Source organism: Chaetodon auriga, chromosome 17, assembly GCF_051107435.1.
Source record: "Chaetodon auriga isolate fChaAug3 chromosome 17, fChaAug3.hap1, whole genome shotgun sequence".
NCBI classification, from domain to species: Eukaryota; Metazoa; Chordata; class Actinopteri; order Chaetodontiformes; family Chaetodontidae; genus Chaetodon; species Chaetodon auriga.
The window spans coordinates 10,239,586-10,255,643 of NC_135090.1; the positions used below are offsets into that span (position 1 = coordinate 10,239,586).

Below are 16,058 nucleotides of genomic sequence, written 5' to 3' on the forward strand. Positions count from 1 at the left end.
AGTGGAGCTAATATTAATTACTTTATATACTTCTTGGTAGCTTCTGAAGATCCCCATGGGGATCAATAAAGCCTGATCTTTTCCTATCTTAGTGTATTTTTGTGTGTTTGTTTTTATTTTGTATTAAAAATCTCGATTTGCAAAGTGACCAGTAACTTCAGTTATCAGCCTCTTTAGTGGATTAAAAGTACAAAGCAGCAGAAGATAATTAAATATTCAAGTAAACTGCAAGTACCTCAAGACTGAGTACTTCAACAAATTATTTACTTTCCACCACACTCAAGTGTTACAGTGCTGCTTATCAAGTGTTTAAATATCCCAGCATGCTGCTCTCTTTGGACAAACTCATCTGTTCTGACATACCGTCTTCACAGCAGACACTTGTCAGGACAGGCCTTTAACCTTAATAACAGCTGCATTCCTGTTCGGTGTGTCAGGTGTAGGGCCCTGCTTTTATGCTGGCTCACTATTCCTCAGTAAGACACCCAAATGTAATGGAGGTATCATCGATGCCAGTGGCTGCATCTGTGCTTTATCTTCTATAAAATAAATGTCTATAAGCCTTTTTACCGCAGACATTTTGACTTGTTCTGGCAGGAAAAGCACAGGTTTTACTGATAACACCACCAACGGCTCTGTTCTGTTCAAGCGCACCACTGACAGCGAGCCAGCACGCGCAATACCAGGATCTTGGACCTGAAGCAGCGAAATGGAATCCAGCCATCGTTGATTTTATCATTTACAGCTGCGCTTTTCCTTTCTGTTACATGTGAAAATGTCTGCAGTGAAAAAGGCAAACCGAGGACTGCTTCAGCCAAGAACACTGTGGCTCAGTTACGCACGACGCATTATGATGTTACCCCATTAATGCGCTAAAAGTAAAAATTTCAAATTTCTTCTCACCTCCACGCTGCAAATAAACGCATTTCATAGCTTCTAAATCAGCATCATTCCCACGCATCGCAAACATACCTCACCTGCCGTTGGGAAGTGAATGGGTGGATCCCACATACTTCACGTTAGCTGCGTCGTCACGGAGCTTTTAATGAAGACTCGTTACATCAGCGTCAGAAGCTCCGTTCTGAAATTCGAGCTCTTCTGCTTTTGGGTTCAAACTCGGTCGTGCCGCCGTCAGGCTCACACAGCAGAACACACGTCTAAGAGGACTGACTTTGAAAAAGAGGAGCGGGAACTTTTACCTGGACGCACCTGAACTACACAACCCCGCCAGGTAGAGTGAGAACGAGCCTCTGTTTGTATCAGCTTTGCTGTGTTTTCTCTTTCCACCTCAGACGAGAACACCATGTACAGTGTGTCTGTGGAGAATTGTGCTGTAGACCTACTTTACTGTGTTAACAAGCATCTTCCTGTTTATCTCTGTCCATGCTTTCACTGGTTTTACTGGGATAATCAGTTTATTGGTCACAACAGTCCTTTTCATGCAGGCTGCTAAGCAAACAGACTTTTTAGGTCTGACTTTCTTTTAAACACGGCAAGTTTAGCTGCATTTTTCTTTCTTAATACGACAACTCCTCTCTCATGACTTCTTCAGCAACAATCCGGAAGTTTGGAGGGTAACTTAACTACGCATACGCCCTGAGCTACATTGTGTTTAAAATCCCTTTTTGTCTCACTGGTATTTTTCCACTCATCTCTTTTGTTACTGCAGATTAATATCCTACGACTGACTGTAACGCACATTGACCGGCCTCGCTTCCTGTCCTAGCAGCTGTTGTTCATGGGGGACGTCAATAAAGGGAAGAAGGTGTTTGTCCAGAAATGTTCCCAGTGTCATACAGTGACAGAGGGGGGGCGCCACAAGGTGGGACCCAACCTGTGGGGTCTGTTTGGGAGGAAGACGGGACAGTCGCCTGGCTTCTCTTACACGCAGGCCAACATCGATAAAGGTATGGATCAGTGTGCAGCAGCTCACTCAGAACACCTCGGTGGCAGGCTTGAGAGAGATGATCTGCTCACTGACAGACTGATCTGCATGCGGCTGTCCATGCATGTAAATAACTAACTGATCAAGATCTGAAGCAACAGGCAAATTAAGCCAAATTTGGAACATATGAGAGCACATGTGCACCCTGGATATGTCTCTCTTTTTGCCCTGGGTTAACATGGAGGAGACCAATTCATGCTTCAGACAAATGAATGCAGTACGGTTCCTCCTGAGTAGAGGCACACTGAAGTTTAGGAGTCGTACGGCACTAAAAAAAAAATTATTTTATGAGAGCACCATGGTAACGTCTGTTTTATGTCCAGCCTGCTCTGGAACAGCTTTTACAGAGTGCACAGGCACAGAAGTTTGATCATCCAGCACAGCATTTGATGATTTATCTCATGCACAGCATTTATTTGGCATGGCAGCATGGAATGCCTGAGAAAAGATAGCTGTCTTTACCGCATTATCCAAGTTTCAGTTGTATTCTCTGTACAGCCTGCTAAACACTGCAAAAAAAAAAATCCTCATCCTTATTATGAATGTTTGTGTGATTGTGTCACAGTGACTGCTGCTGAGCTGAGGAGCAGCTTGGTCCATGTATTTTATACCTGACAGTCAGATCAGCAGGTCTGAACATGCAGGGCAGCTCTGTGTCTGAGCTCTGCTCTAACACGAGCCAATAAAACCTGAACACAGTCATTCGGATTTGTCATGTACTCTACAAATAAGATCACATGTATGTTCACGTCGTGTTTAATGTGTGTTTGTTTGTTTTCAGGTATCATATGGGATGAGGAAACTCTAAATGTCTACCTTCAAAACCCCAGGAAGTACATTCCTGGTACCAAGATGATCTTTAATGGCATCAAAAAGAAAAAGGAAAGACAGGATATTATAGCCTATTTAAAGGAGGCCACCTCCAAATAAATGGACAACATAGAGTACACAACTACAGCTGTGGACAGAAGCGTGACAAGAAAACAAAACAGTGCGTTTGTTTCAGTTTTGAGTTCACAATGAACAAGAGTTTAGCTTTTATTTGCATCACTGTTGCAGCATTGTTGCCACAGTGTTTTTGTGTGTAGGAGACTGTTTTTAATTATCATATGAGTCAACTTGTAGACTTTCCAGCCACTGCTCAGTCAAGGCTTCTTAAAGAGGCAGCCGTTTTCTAAAAACAAGAGTTGTTTACCTAAAATCTTTACTGCTGCTTGCACAGAAACTGATGCTGATATAGGTTTATTTTTCTATTATAATGTGCTACTACTTGTAAAGTCTCTGTTTATTTGTCGGTTTTCTTCTGATGAGGAGACTTTGAAAAACGTGTGAAATGGTGCTTGACTGTCGACTGTATATTCTCCTCTCTTTAAAGCCACTGGGTGTAATGGCTTTTGTTGTTGCATTTTCAAATGAGTGTGTTTTTGTATTCATTCAATTTCAAAATTCATTTGTGTTTAAGGTCAAATAGATTTTTCTTTTACAATAAACCTGCACTTGGTGGTTAAAGCAAGTTTTACTGTTCTTAAACTTGGTCTTATGACAGCCTGAATAAGGGACAATGAAAGACTTCAGATTTATAACATATTATTTTCACAGAGCTACTGTTTTATACTTTATTGCTATTTCTTTTCTAAACAATACCTTGACTTTGACTTGAGTTGAACAGATGTGGCAATAAAATACGTGTTCCTCTCTTTCTACATTGTGATTTTTATAGTTTCCTTCCTCTTTGAAATGACTTTTTCAGTTCATCTATTATAAATGTTGTTTACTTGATTTAGTTTGTTGGTTGAGCACTTCATTGTCCAGAATGTCTTTGACCTCAACACATAGTATTAACGCAAAACAGCACTGACAGACACAAATACAATTATAAAGAATAAAAAGGCCTTTGAGGGAACATGCATTACTTGGCAAAGCAGAAAATGAGATGTGTTTATTGGAGTTTAAATAAACCGTAGGTCAGTTTCAGTCATCTGTACATTTGTATAACAGATTTCACCTTTGTTTTCAGACATAAATAGCCTTTATCATAATACGTCAATAACTGGGGGTGAAGTTATGTAAGAATATAAAACATTGATTTTACTTTTTTCCCTCTGTGAACTAAATGACCAGCAGGTGGCGCCATTTCACTGCTGAAGACACCATCAGCACCACGATAGACGGAAAAACGTGCCAAAGCGAGTGTGAGCATCCTGACTTAAAATACCAGCGCCACCCCAGCTGTTGAGCCGGATGACACCACAGTCAGTGAGCCTGTGATCCAGACCCGCTGGGACGGTGCTGGCTCCACTCCGTGGCCTCTGCAGGGCATTTAGCGCCGGGAGAGACAAGGTCCTCCCTTTTCATTTGTGTTGTCACTGACCGGCGGAGGAAAAGAAGCGGATCGATAAGTGGATCAGGTTTATTAGCGGTCCGGGTTGGCTGCAGCACGCCAAATGTCAGAGGAGCCATAGTAAGAGGGACTGCACACCGCGCATTTCATTAAGGGCAGAGGAGCGCCAGACAGCGTGTCTACAAGTGCAGCGCAATTTCAAGTGGAAGGTAAGGAGGGGGGGTCTTATGCATCTAAAGGTAGAGCTGTAGATGGGTTTGCTTCTATTTAACGCGCCTGCATTATGAAGACAATAAGGCATGCAGCACGTTTAATTAGATGAAGTAAAAGGGAAGATGCTGATCCGTGTTAATGATGATGAGAGCTGACTGAACCCGGTGCAGCACATTATTTGTGCAAAACACACGTGGCGCAACACGAGATCATCATTTTGCAGGACTTCAAACATCTGGCATCCACAATCACTGACCCGCATTATGTGACAATACTGGAAATGTTTAAATGTTTGAGATGAGTCTGTGACAGCCTCAACGTGTTGACTTCTGTCATGAAGTGTCAAGGGTCATCATCAGCCTGAGGCAGTTTCGCCTCCGTGGTCTAATTCTAGCACAAGGCTGGGGGGGGGGGCTCGGTGCACGGCTGGAATTACAGCGGTGGCTGCATCTGCTGCAGTGAGGAACTGCAACAAGTTTATCATGCTGAGGAGAGAGAGAGAGAGAGAGAGAGAGAGAGAGAGAGAGAGAGAGGGGACTGAGGTTCAGGGAGTGATCAAATAGTGACACCCTCTAGAGGAAGTAAGGAAAAGTGACAGCTGCCAGTAACTGCATTAAGCTTAGGCAGCAGAAATACTGTGTGTGTGTGTGTGTGTGTGTGTGTGTGTGTGTGTGTGTGAGAGAGAGAGAGAGAGAGAGAGAGAGTGTGTGTGTGTGTGTGTGTGTGTGTGAGAGAGAGAGAGAGAGAGAGAGAGAGAGAGTGTGTGTGTGTGTGTGTGTGTGTGTGTGTATGTGTGTGTGTGTGTGTGTGTGTGTGTTTGACAGCTTGTGTTGTGTGCTGTAGGGAAAATAAACCAGCAGGATGGACCTGGTCAAGATTGCAGTGTCCTTCCACATTCTTCTGTGTCCTGCGTGGGCCCTGTCCCGTCACACCTCCGTGGACAGCATCCTCTCCGCCCGCTCAGGTAAGGCGTGCGAGTGTACGGTGAGACTGACTGTCGGGAAACAGAAGGAGCGCAGGTTGCATGTGCTGTGATTCATCCGTCTGTCATCTGTGCCGTTTGTCTGTCTTCCTCTCAGCTCTCAGGATGCTGAATGAGCCGCAGAGGTTTGAACCCTGCTGCCTCATGTCACCGCCTCCGCCGCCGCTCTTCCCTCCACCACCTCAGCTGTGGAAGCGGGGCAGCCCCGTAGGTGTTCATGAACACACTCACACACACACACACACACACACACCTGCTCACAATGATAGACCTCGTTTGCACACATTTGCTCGCAGCAGGCCGCTGATTGAAACTCTATTCTCTTGGATTTTTGATTGAAGGATGGTATTGGCATGTTCGAGCCAAGTGTTTTTGGAGGAGAGAAACAGGAAAAACCAAAACCTGTGATACCTGGGTGTCCACCTGGACCTCCAGGGCCCCCAGGACCCCGGGGCCCAGAGGTAAGGCACCTTTTCAAAACACAACATGGTGCTGGACCTTCAAATTAGTGGTTGTGCCACTTTTCCATCCATCAGAATGTGTAATTAGCCTGCTGTATCCATGCAAAGACAGTAGATAGAAATGTTGTTAAACAAGCGTGGAAATGAAACAAAGTGACCTTTCTAGTATTGATTTTTCTACAAATGCACCCTGCTCATTGGGGTATATGCGCTGGATATAAATTCAGTGTCATTCTTCAGGGTCACAGTGGATTACCCGGCATAAGAGGACCCAAAGGAGAGAAGGTGTGTGTTCATGGTTTGTTTTTTGTTTGTTTTTATAGCTCTTGAAATACGAATGTATTTTGCTCCAGAGGTATTTGTTCATGTGTCCTTGTGCTCTAATCTCCTCTCCCCTCATTTGTCCTTCTCCAGGGAGAAATTGGACGTCCGGGGTCAAAGGTGAGCTGCTCCTCCCCTCCTGCATGCGTCTCATCTCTCTCTGGTCCATCTCGCATGTCCTTGGAATAATGAGATCTGTATATCTCTCTCCTTCTCTGCCTCCGTTGTCCCCTTTCTGCATCCTCAATCTCTGTGATGTGATTTGTCTATTGATGTGCTCAGAATATCCTCTGCAGCTGCTAAATGGGTCATGCTACGTTAGCCTCAGTAGTCGCTCCAGCCACCTAGCAAAGTTTGATCACATCGGTGGATGTCTCTCGTCATCCTCCTGCTCCTCACCGCTCTATCATTCCCCTATTCTTTCCTTCTCCTCTGCGTCTTCCTTCTCTCTCTCCTCCTTTCCTTGGCCTGGCTCCATTAGCCCTCACACTGGACTCCAGTCCTGCTGATCCAGGCTCTCCAGCACTCCACTTCTGCACTTTAATCTTCCTAAGTGCTTTCGCTCTCCATGATAAATCACTTCACACGGCAGCAGGTCCGTGGTGTCTCTACAGGCTGCTGCTTTAATGACAGGCAGCTAAATGAGAGCACACTGCTAGCATGGCAGCAGTGCTGGGCTACTGGTCCAGGTGCCACAGAGATGTGAGGCTGTTGTGTAATATATTTGGCTCTCCTTGTGGGGAACTGGCAATACTGCTAGATCAATTAAGTTTTTATTCCTGTCCACTAATTAGCAAATCTCAGTGGCATTGTTAAAGCTTTGCACGCTAGATTTTGTCCTCTGTCATGTCCAATTAGGAAATCATAGGAGGTCAGTTTGACTTACTTATTTGTGCCTGACCCTTATTAAACCTGGTTTAACCACCCAGCCAAGAAATAGTCCACCATGTAAACCCCTGCAAAAACCATCAAGTTTGCACTATGGATTAAACAAGTGGGTTACAGTGTGTTAACGAGCAGGCTTTAGAGGTGCTGGAAGGCAGATTTTGTTACATTTCGACAAAGCCAAGCTACCGGTTCCTGACAGTTTTCAGTATTTATGCTAAGCTAAGCTAATCTAACCGGCTGCTATTGGTAGACATGCGAGTGGTATCTGTTGTCTCATTTAATTCTTGGCATGAAAGTGAATGAGGCGGTTGAACTATTTGTTTAAGTTATGTATTAAATCAAAATGCAAATGAGGTTTTATTTGAAAGAACAGTTTATAAAATCCTACTGTTGAAGATCAGACTGTTAACAGTCAAAGAGAAATTGAGTCATGAAGTAAGAGACCAACTCTTTAATGTGTTTCTGCAGGGTCGCACAGGGGCTCCAGGCCTCCCAGGCAAACAAGGACTACCGGGGTGGCCTGGTCCAGAGGGACCCAAGGTAAGCCTCCTGGTATCAGTCCAGGTAATTTGCATACCACAAATCCAGAATGAACCACCACCACCATATATACTGTATATATTTTTTAGGGTGAGAAAGGGGATCCAGGACTCATGGGCTTACCAGGACTGAGGGGACCACCAGGGGCAAAGGTTAATCACTTTTATGTCCTTTTCGCACAGTTATGTATATGTAAGGAAAGTAAAAAAAGCCTCTTAAGCTTTTGTTGACTATCACTGATGTTTTATCTTTGCATATATTCTTTGTGTATCTTTCAGGGTTTGCCTGGTTACAAAGGAGAGAAGGTACGTTCACTTCTGACAGTGCACGTTTGTCACTATAAAACTATTCCATCCTTCAGTTAACGTTTCACTCTTTTTTAAAAAAGGGGACTCGTGGTGACCCTGGAACAGCAGGACCAAAAGGTGATAAGGTTGGTAGGAGAAAGATCATTTTCTTTTACAGCCGTACCTTAAATTGTTTCTGAATATATTTTCTTGTGTAACTCTTGACAGCCTTTTTATGCTTGACTTTGACTGTGAGCACTTGACTTCATGCTGTGTTTTAATGGGCTTAATCATTTGATTAGGCAGTAGAAAACTCTGCAGCAATTATTGGTTAGAATCCAAAGTGGTTCATGACTTGAGACACTTTCTTTCAGGTCCCACCATTTCAAGCCCTCTCGAGCCCTCTATCTCAGACACAGATTAAATTAACATTAAGCGTTTTATGAGTGTCTGCTCTGCTGAGTTAATGGCTTTTCTCACATCAAGCTCTCATTTTGTCTCTATTTAGGGCTCCATTGGTTTGCCTGGAATGCTTGGGCAGAAGGTAAGAATAATTCAATAATGAATATAGTGAAGATTACCACTGAAACTGACTAATCCTCAACTGCCTTCCCAGGGTGAGCAGGGACCGAAGGGAGAGCAAGGAGTCTCCGGGAAGAGAGGACCTACTGGACGACCTGGGAAGAGAGGCAAACAGGTGATGAAAGACAAGGAGAAATGATGCACAAGTGCACAGCTGCTTGGTTCCCTCTGTATATTATGTGTGTGTCTGACATGTCATAGGCCCGATTCTGTGTGTAAGATGTATGTTGGCTCTGTGTTCCTCAGATTTCAAACACATCCCAGTTTGGCTAATTCAGTCACTCCAGTTTGCTTCCAGCTCTAAGTATAGACTTCCTTAAGGGCTGTGGGGTCTGTGGCATCTTATATCTCCTCAGCCTACACATTTCTAAATACACACACACACACACACACACACACACATATTTTTTCTCATGGACTAGATTATCACCGCTCTGCACAAGTGGCAGTGACATGAAGGTCACCTTCATTGTGTGTGTGTGTGTGTGTGTGTGTGTGTGTGTGTGTGTGTGTGTGTTTTCTAATAATGGGATGTGGTCTGGTTTGCATAGGGCATGAAAGGCAACCCTGGAGCCTCAGGAGTCATGGGTCCCCCAGGACCCCCAGGTCCAAACGGCCACCCAGGACCACCTGGTCCTCCTGCATCAGGTACAGTAACTTACACGTTCACAATCAGCCTCAAATTAAAGTTTATGATGTATGATATCAAATTTTAATGCAGGCTTTCTTCTTTGTCATTTTGTGTTTTGCAGGTCTCTATCTTGTAGGGGAAAAGGGAGAGAAGGGTCTTCCAGGTCCTCCAGGTCACTGTGACTGTGATGCCATCCTTGGAGCAAATAATGCACCTTATGGAAGTTACACACAGCGGGGTGGCACCGATAAAGTCCCTGCAGTAAGACCTCACACACATAAAACTGCTTCTTTACATTACCATTCAAGCTGAATCCTTACACTGAATCAGTTATCACTCATCAGTTTTCTCTTCCTCCTGTACGTATGTGTGTAGATATTTGTGGTGAACAGTGAGGAGGAGATGGAACGTCTGCATCTAGACAACACCATAGCATTCAGGAAGGATCAGAGGGCGCTCTACTTCAAAGATAAAGATGGTTGGAAGCCCATACAGGTAACGACTATCAGAGTGTTGTGATTCTTTTTTTTTACTGTTTTAGTTTCAATGGCGGTTTAGAGTAAAAACTCTGCTTTCAACTTGTTTAGCCCTTCCAGCCATTCCAGTCCACAGAGAAAGTCCCGGACAGAGTTGGTGTGTGTGGGGACGGAAAGGTGCAGGCTCAGCACGGAGAAGAGTGTGATGATGGAAACCAGATTGTCACAGATGCTTGTCTCAGTAAGTTCCATGCATCTGTTGCGCAGAGGAACACATGTACACATACCCTTAGAGGTAAAGGGAAACCAAAAAAAGCAGGCAAAGACTGATCTACAGTCAGTGATTCTAATAATGCAAGCACCTGTAAATTTTGCTGCATGCTCATGAGATGCCCTGCAGAGCCTAACCACAGTGCACCACAGAGTCTGAATCACATGGCAGAGGATAAAAGCAGTAAGCGCTGTGAAACCTTTCCTTGATCTTTCATTAATCTCACCCTCTCTTTGCCTGCCACCCTCTCACTTCTCCCTACCTCTCTGTTCAATTAAATTAGCAGGAAAATGCTGTATTGGCATTGCAGAAGTGCACAGGAGTGCCAAAGCAATTAGTAATGTCATCTCTCTCCATGTCTCTGCCACTGCGCTGTCCTCATCTCCTTTTCCTCATCACTTCAGACTGCAAGTGGGCCTACTGTGGAGATGGCTACAGGCATGAGGGCATGGAGGAGTGCGATGGAAAGGACTTCGGTTATCAGACCTGCAAATCCTATCTTCCTGGGTACGTTCACTGACTGATGTTCAGAGTGCATATGCAAGCACACAAATTTGTGTCCTTTATTTGGATGCACCTTGTTACAAGAGGCCAGAATTTTACAGAGATCGTCCGCGCCAAGTTTGCACAATGCAGTTCCTTTTTAATCAGCAGCCGTCTGGGGATTTTAAAGGTCACTTAAACGATTGACTGTACTTTTGCTGTGATGTCACTGAAACCATCATCATCATCTTTCTTGCTGAGAATTTGACAAGATTGATACGATTCATGTCTGTACACTTAATATAAAGCTAGGACGCAGTTAGCTTAGCTTAGCAGTATGACTTGAAGAAGGGGGAATTGTCTAACCTGGCTCTGTCCAAAGGTTAAAAAAATGACACTACCACCACTAAAGCTCACTTATTAACATGCAATATTTCATTTGTTTAATGTTGTACTGAGTCTAAATATACACTATAAGTCATTTTCCATGTCTTCTGCAGGTCCTTTGGGCAGCTCAGATGCACTGACTCCTGCCTCATTGATTCCACTGGTTGCAAGTATTTCACCTGAGCTGGAATGTGGAGAAAAAGGCCAGTTTGCAACTTTGCAGTTCCTCTTTCTGATCTCGGGGATCATACTTCAAATTTCTACTGAAGTCTCACCCCTTAAAACGTAACTGATGGACTGAGAGAGCACTGAAGGGAGGATCTTGTGCCTGCTCTGAGCCATGAAAAGTCATGGGAGTCAGCCTTGAATCGACTGTCTCCCCTGGAGGTTTAATTCTTTGATTGGCCTCAGGGAGCAGCTTCCTGTTACCGTCACTCCATCGGCTGCAGCACTGTTATGGACAACTGGTGATCGTTGGGACAATTTTAATAATTTAATGATTGTATCATATGAGGTAGTTACATTGTGTATGGCCAGCTGACTGTTGATGCAGAAATAAGCTATGTTCTGAACTTCTTTTGTAATGACAGAGGAAAAAAAACGAGACTTTTCCAAAAGAGGCTACGATATTATTGAACATATTTGTACTGTAGTATGTGAATCAGGGGTGTGTACATGTGTTTATTCCTGTGCAATGTATTATAAAACATGTATTTATGAAGTGCAATGCTGTGATATTGCATGTAAACGTGTACCAGTGCACAGCGGACTACTTTAACCAGTGCTGTACATGTACTAGTCAGCGTGTGGCCCTCTTTCAGTGAATGTTCAAATACCCGACAGAAGGAAAATGAATGTCATACTGTGACAACAGCAAGAAAAATGACTAATTATCGCAGCAGCATGAAGAAACTGCTCAGTTACTTCCAAATGAAATCACTAAACTGTGGATAATCTGCCTGCATGACTGTACATTTCATAAAACACTCCACTAATAAAGATTAGGTCTACACCACGGGGCCCTCGTGCAGTTGATGCCAAAGGGGAGCCGCGAGAGGCAGCATCTGTGGGCGGGGTTTATGAGCAAAAAGCAACCAATCAGAGGAAGGCTTCCTGCAACAACACGTATGATGAAAGTGCCACGTAGGGGAGCAACTGCTCGCGTCGCTGCCTTTTCTCCAACATTTGTTCAAAGCTTTGAGTTGTCCGTTCATCCTGCTGCTTCTTGCGGGAGGCCGAGTGTGGCAGCATGCTGCTGACCGTGCTGAGCTGGCTCTGCTCCGCCCTGCTGGTGTCCGTTAGCGGGGGAAAGCTGCCCGAAGCCGAGGTGAAGGTAGATGTTCTGTACAGACCTTTCCTCTGTCATCGAAAGTCAAAGTACGGAGACATTCTGCTGGTGCATCATGAGGGGTACTTCGAAAATGGGACCATGTTTCACTCCAGGTATGTTTCACGATGGCACAACAGTCTGCTTATGCGCGTGAGTTTTAAGTCATGAGGAGCAAAAGCGGCTAACACGTTCTCCTTTTCTCCTGCTGGTTCCAGTAAACAACAGAGGATGTCGTCCATTTCTGCTTACACTCTTAGTTTGATACGCAACTTGTTCACTTTTCATTGTAAAACATGGGCTAAATAATGACTTTCTGTTGGCCGGCGGTTCATGTGTACAAGCGCGCGTGTTAAATCTCCTTGGTGACGCCTCCGTCGAACAAGGTCACGTGATGAAACATTTTAAAGGGACCGTTCACCTGAACTACAAAAATAACAAGTTCCCTCTTGTATAACTCTGTGGAGAGCTTTTGGCTCATGTCCTGACGTGTAGACATCCATCTCTGCCAAAAGCCTGTTACAGTGGAGGTGAATGGGGGTTTGTCTGTAGTGTTCAAGGAACTGAAACCGAAAAAGTAAACTTTAACATGGAAAATGTTTAATGGAAAAAAGACAAGAAAATCTCAAAAGTAACATCAGAACAAAAACTGAAGAAATAGTCCCTATGAGAGCTGTTGACAGTCCCGTTGACGCTGTTTGCTACCAAATCTTCCATGTTTTTTTTTTCTAGATAGTAAAATCTTATCTTTGCTGACCTCCAGTGGTGTATCTTATCACCTTGCTGCAGTGATACAAGTAGACTCCTGCACACCTTGCACACTGCAAAATATAAAAGTCATTAAAAACAGCAATTACATATTGTTTTAATAGCACAGTGTAAAGTCTATCTTATCTTAAAGTTACAGCCAGACTCCAATCTCTACTATTATTACCTATTATAGACTCTGAAGGGGGTCTGCCAGGCCCTGTCACAGTCCTTCCTTCAGAATCAGAATCAGAATCAGAATCAGAAAAAGCTTTATTGCCAAGTACGCTTTTACACATACGAGGAATTTTTTCTGGTGAAATTGGTGCATGACACATCTACTAAAATATGACACATCTTCTAAAATAAGAGCATAAAATATAACAATTTAAATATATATACACAAGTCCGTTTTTGTTGTTGCTATTTACCGGAAACACAGTACTGTTTTTCAGAAAGAAGTCCAAGTTGAGCGTTAATGTAATGCATAGAGTTATATTTATATCAGTCAATGTGACAGAATGAGTCCGAGGTGGAATGTGAAGAGTGTCAGGGGGGGTTCCGGGCCTTGTTGGTAAGGCTGACAGCAGACGGGAAAAAACTGTTCTTGTGGCGTGAGGTTTTGGTCCTGATGGACCGCAGCCTCCTGCCAGAGGGGAGTGGCTCAAAGAGTTTGTGTCCGGGGTGAGAGGGATCAGCCACAATCTTTTCTGCACGCCTCAGGGTCCTGAAGAGATGGGAGATTGCAGCTCCTTTGTCACACCTGTAACTCTCTGCTCTGTGTCTGTCCACCAGCCGAACTGAAGGTGACAAGAATGCGGTGTGGTTTACACTGGGCATCAGAGAAGTGATCCAAGGCTGGGATAAAGGCCTGCAGGACATGTGTTCTGGAGAGAAGAGGAAACTAGTCATACCACCAGCCCTGGCCTATGGGAAGGAAGGGAGAGGTACAGTATTGTATGTGTCCATATGCAAGCAAGCTCCACCGCATACTGCTGTAAAGACACATGTCTTCTTAGAGCTCCTTGAGGCTTTACAAAATGTGTGATATTATTATGTATAGTATGCATGTGTGTGTATTATACTTGTCTGTCTTGTTTCGAAAGGCTTTCTAGGACTCCACTGAATGAAGGTTTCATTCAGCAGTATTAGTCCACTTTTTCTCTACATGGAGCATGTGAACAATACTATGCTTTGTCCTGGTAAGCACACACCACCCTAACCAATAACACCTCTCTGTTCTGTGCCTAGCAACCTGAATTGCTTGTCATTAATACCTACATGTTTTACAACTCATTTAACTTCCGTCTAACACGTGTCGCTGCATTAACTCACCAGGGGTATCGTTTCTGCAGGACTAACCAAACCAATTATTTTCTTCAATTTGGGGCGTCCTTACAGAAACCTCAGGTGATAGCCAGTCTAAGTCTAACTTCTCTTCCTGTGGTGTTGTCCATTGTCAGGTAAGATCCCACCTGAGAGCACACTGACCTTCATCATTGAAGTGCTTGAGATCAGAAATGGACCGAGATCGCATGAGTCCTTCCAGGAGATGGACCTCAACGACGACTGGAAGCTTTCCAAGCATGAGGTGAAGACAGGGATTGTTTTTCTAATGTTTTCCTCGGGAAATCATTTTTACTTGCAATAGATGAATTAGCCAACCTTTGCTCTGGGTGAATAATTCTGTATTCGTGCGACTGAATTTAAAGGCCTGCAAAAAGATTTTATGTTGGACACAGGAAGATCCTCTGTTTAGTGGAATTTTGTTTTATTTTTGATGTTGAAGTTGATCACAGTGTGCATGCCACTGGCCACATAACAGCATTTGATTTAAGACATCATTAATTTAGACAGATGAGGTTGGTCTCACTCATTATGCCTCCCTCTCCCCCCATCCACCAGGTGAAAGAATACCTGAGGAAAGAGTTTGAGCGCCATGGCTACCCTCCCAATGACACTCTGCACGAGAACATGGTGGAGGACATCTTTGCCAGAGAGGACGAGAACAAAGACGGCTTCATATCTTCCAGAGAGTTTACTTACAAACACGATGAACTTTAAAGTCTCTTTCTGTGCCGTCTTCCACTCTTTCTATAAATTCACAATGGAGATACGTTGGTGCTTTGGAGTTTATTGCAAACACTCTCTCAGGCTACCACAAAGTATTTCAGTTTTATAGAAGTATTGTTTTTGTGTAGTGTGTGTGTCATGTAAACTCCTCCTGTGTGAAGATTGAGGGGTGCGATTTGAGCCAACAGGTTTTTTAATCAGATTATTTCAGTGATGTTTTGCTTTAGGAGGTATTTGCTTTGTTTGTTTGTTTGTTTGTTGTTTCCACAGGAACCTAGAAAACCTCTTATGGCGCATTTACATTCAACAAATGTAGTGTGAAAAGGTTTCTCTTCATCGTTCATATACATTCTAAAGACTGCTTTTTCATTTGTTTGCAGAATATGAAAAGGAGCAAATGCCTGTAATGAAGATATGTTACTAAATTTGGCTGTGAAATCCCCCTTGTTTCTTTCACAGAAGACAGGTTCATTTGCATAGAAAGAGAGTACTTTGCTTTTTTCCTGTGTGGTAAACCAATCAGTCCACTTATGAGAGCAATCACGATTAGCTTTTTGCTGTACAGGTGTGTCCAAAACTGGAAACCAAAACATCACTTAAGTCTTTACACACTGATTCGAATGCGTTTAGTCATGTAAATGTGAACTTTACGAGGTCAAGCAGGTGTAGCTCATAACATAAAAGCTCCATTTAAGTGCTCCTGCTGCTCAATACTGGTACACCTAAATGGAATCCGGCCATCGTCAGTGCTATTAGAGACACCTGTGTCTGACAAGTCAAACTATCGGTGAAAAAGCTACATTGCACATGCACACACTGCAGCATCAGTGCTGAATGGACGTGTTGTTCGTACGTTCTTGATGAGATTTTCACAATGCGCTGGAGGCTGTTTTGAGATATTGCTCACATGAAATGTTGCCACTAGAATCTTGACGGTCCTGTTTCTGTAGCTTTGGGCTTGACTTCTTTTTCCACAGACACATCCAGACTAAAGTCAAAAAGCAAATGCTTTGTTGAGGGCAGATTATTTTAAAGCTCACTTCTATTTTACAAGCAGTGTGATGAATAAAATGACAGCATTTTAAACAAAGTACTCTGGTTTA

At 43.6% G+C, this 16,058-nt stretch overlaps 3 protein-coding genes across 4 annotated transcripts; all 3 read left to right on the forward strand.

The window, feature by feature from the left end:
* The first annotated feature begins 1,129 nt into the window (after positions 1–1,129).
* Positions 1,130–3,614, forward strand: LOC143335457 (cytochrome c-a). 2 transcript variants are annotated; one of them, XM_076754897.1, is made up of 3 exons: positions 1,130–1,231; positions 1,670–1,907; positions 2,727–3,614. In XM_076754897.1, the coding sequence occupies exons 2-3, from the start codon at positions 1,739–1,741 to the stop codon at positions 2,873–2,875; spliced, it is 318 nt and encodes a 105-aa protein (XP_076611012.1). In that variant the 5' UTR covers positions 1,130–1,231; positions 1,670–1,738; the 3' UTR covers positions 2,876–3,614. The 2 variants fall into 2 exon arrangements, with proteins under 2 accessions (XP_076611012.1, XP_076611013.1); XM_076754898.1 differs by having other exon boundaries at positions 1,730–1,907.
* A 464-nt stretch (positions 3,615–4,078) lies between these two features.
* LOC143335757 (uncharacterized) lies at positions 4,079–11,820 on the forward strand. Its single transcript, XM_076755372.1, has 18 exons — positions 4,079–4,495; positions 5,343–5,463; positions 5,579–5,688; positions 5,823–5,942; positions 6,183–6,227; positions 6,357–6,383; positions 7,620–7,691; positions 7,781–7,843; positions 7,970–7,996; positions 8,080–8,124; positions 8,487–8,522; positions 8,595–8,675; positions 9,112–9,208; positions 9,313–9,452; positions 9,567–9,686; positions 9,779–9,908; positions 10,343–10,445; positions 10,922–11,820. The coding sequence occupies exons 2-18, from the start codon at positions 5,361–5,363 to the stop codon at positions 10,989–10,991; spliced, it is 1,389 nt and encodes a 462-aa protein (XP_076611487.1). The 5' UTR covers positions 4,079–4,495; positions 5,343–5,360; the 3' UTR covers positions 10,992–11,820.
* A 108-nt stretch (positions 11,821–11,928) lies between these two features.
* LOC143334809 (peptidyl-prolyl cis-trans isomerase FKBP14-like) lies at positions 11,929–16,042 on the forward strand. The gene is made up of 4 exons (XM_076753722.1): positions 11,929–12,251; positions 13,678–13,829; positions 14,346–14,473; positions 14,788–16,042. The coding sequence occupies exons 1-4, from the start codon at positions 12,058–12,060 to the stop codon at positions 14,944–14,946; spliced, it is 633 nt and encodes a 210-aa protein (XP_076609837.1). The 5' UTR covers positions 11,929–12,057; the 3' UTR covers positions 14,947–16,042.
* The last annotated feature ends 16 nt before the right edge of the window (positions 16,043–16,058 follow it).

Coding starts and splice junctions, on each gene's coding strand:
- LOC143335457 (XM_076754897.1), top strand. CDS start 1,739: ATGGGGGACGTCAATAAAGGGAAGAAGGTGTTTGTCCAGAAATGTTCC. Junction 1,908..2,726: donor GCAGGCCAACATCGATAAAG/GTATGGATCAGT, acceptor GTTTGTTTTCAG/GTATCATATGGGATGAGGAA.
- LOC143335757 (XM_076755372.1), top strand. CDS start 5,361: ATGGACCTGGTCAAGATTGCAGTGTCCTTCCACATTCTTCTGTGTCCT. Junction 5,943..6,182: donor CAGGACCCCGGGGCCCAGAG/GTAAGGCACCTT, acceptor GTCATTCTTCAG/GGTCACAGTGGATTACCCGG. Junction 10,446..10,921: donor TGCAAATCCTATCTTCCTGG/GTACGTTCACTG, acceptor TGTCTTCTGCAG/GTCCTTTGGGCAGCTCAGAT.
- LOC143334809 (XM_076753722.1), top strand. CDS start 12,058: ATGCTGCTGACCGTGCTGAGCTGGCTCTGCTCCGCCCTGCTGGTGTCC. Junction 13,830..14,345: donor CTATGGGAAGGAAGGGAGAG/GTACAGTATTGT, acceptor GTCCATTGTCAG/GTAAGATCCCACCTGAGAGC. Junction 14,474..14,787: donor GGAAGCTTTCCAAGCATGAG/GTGAAGACAGGG, acceptor CCCATCCACCAG/GTGAAAGAATACCTGAGGAA.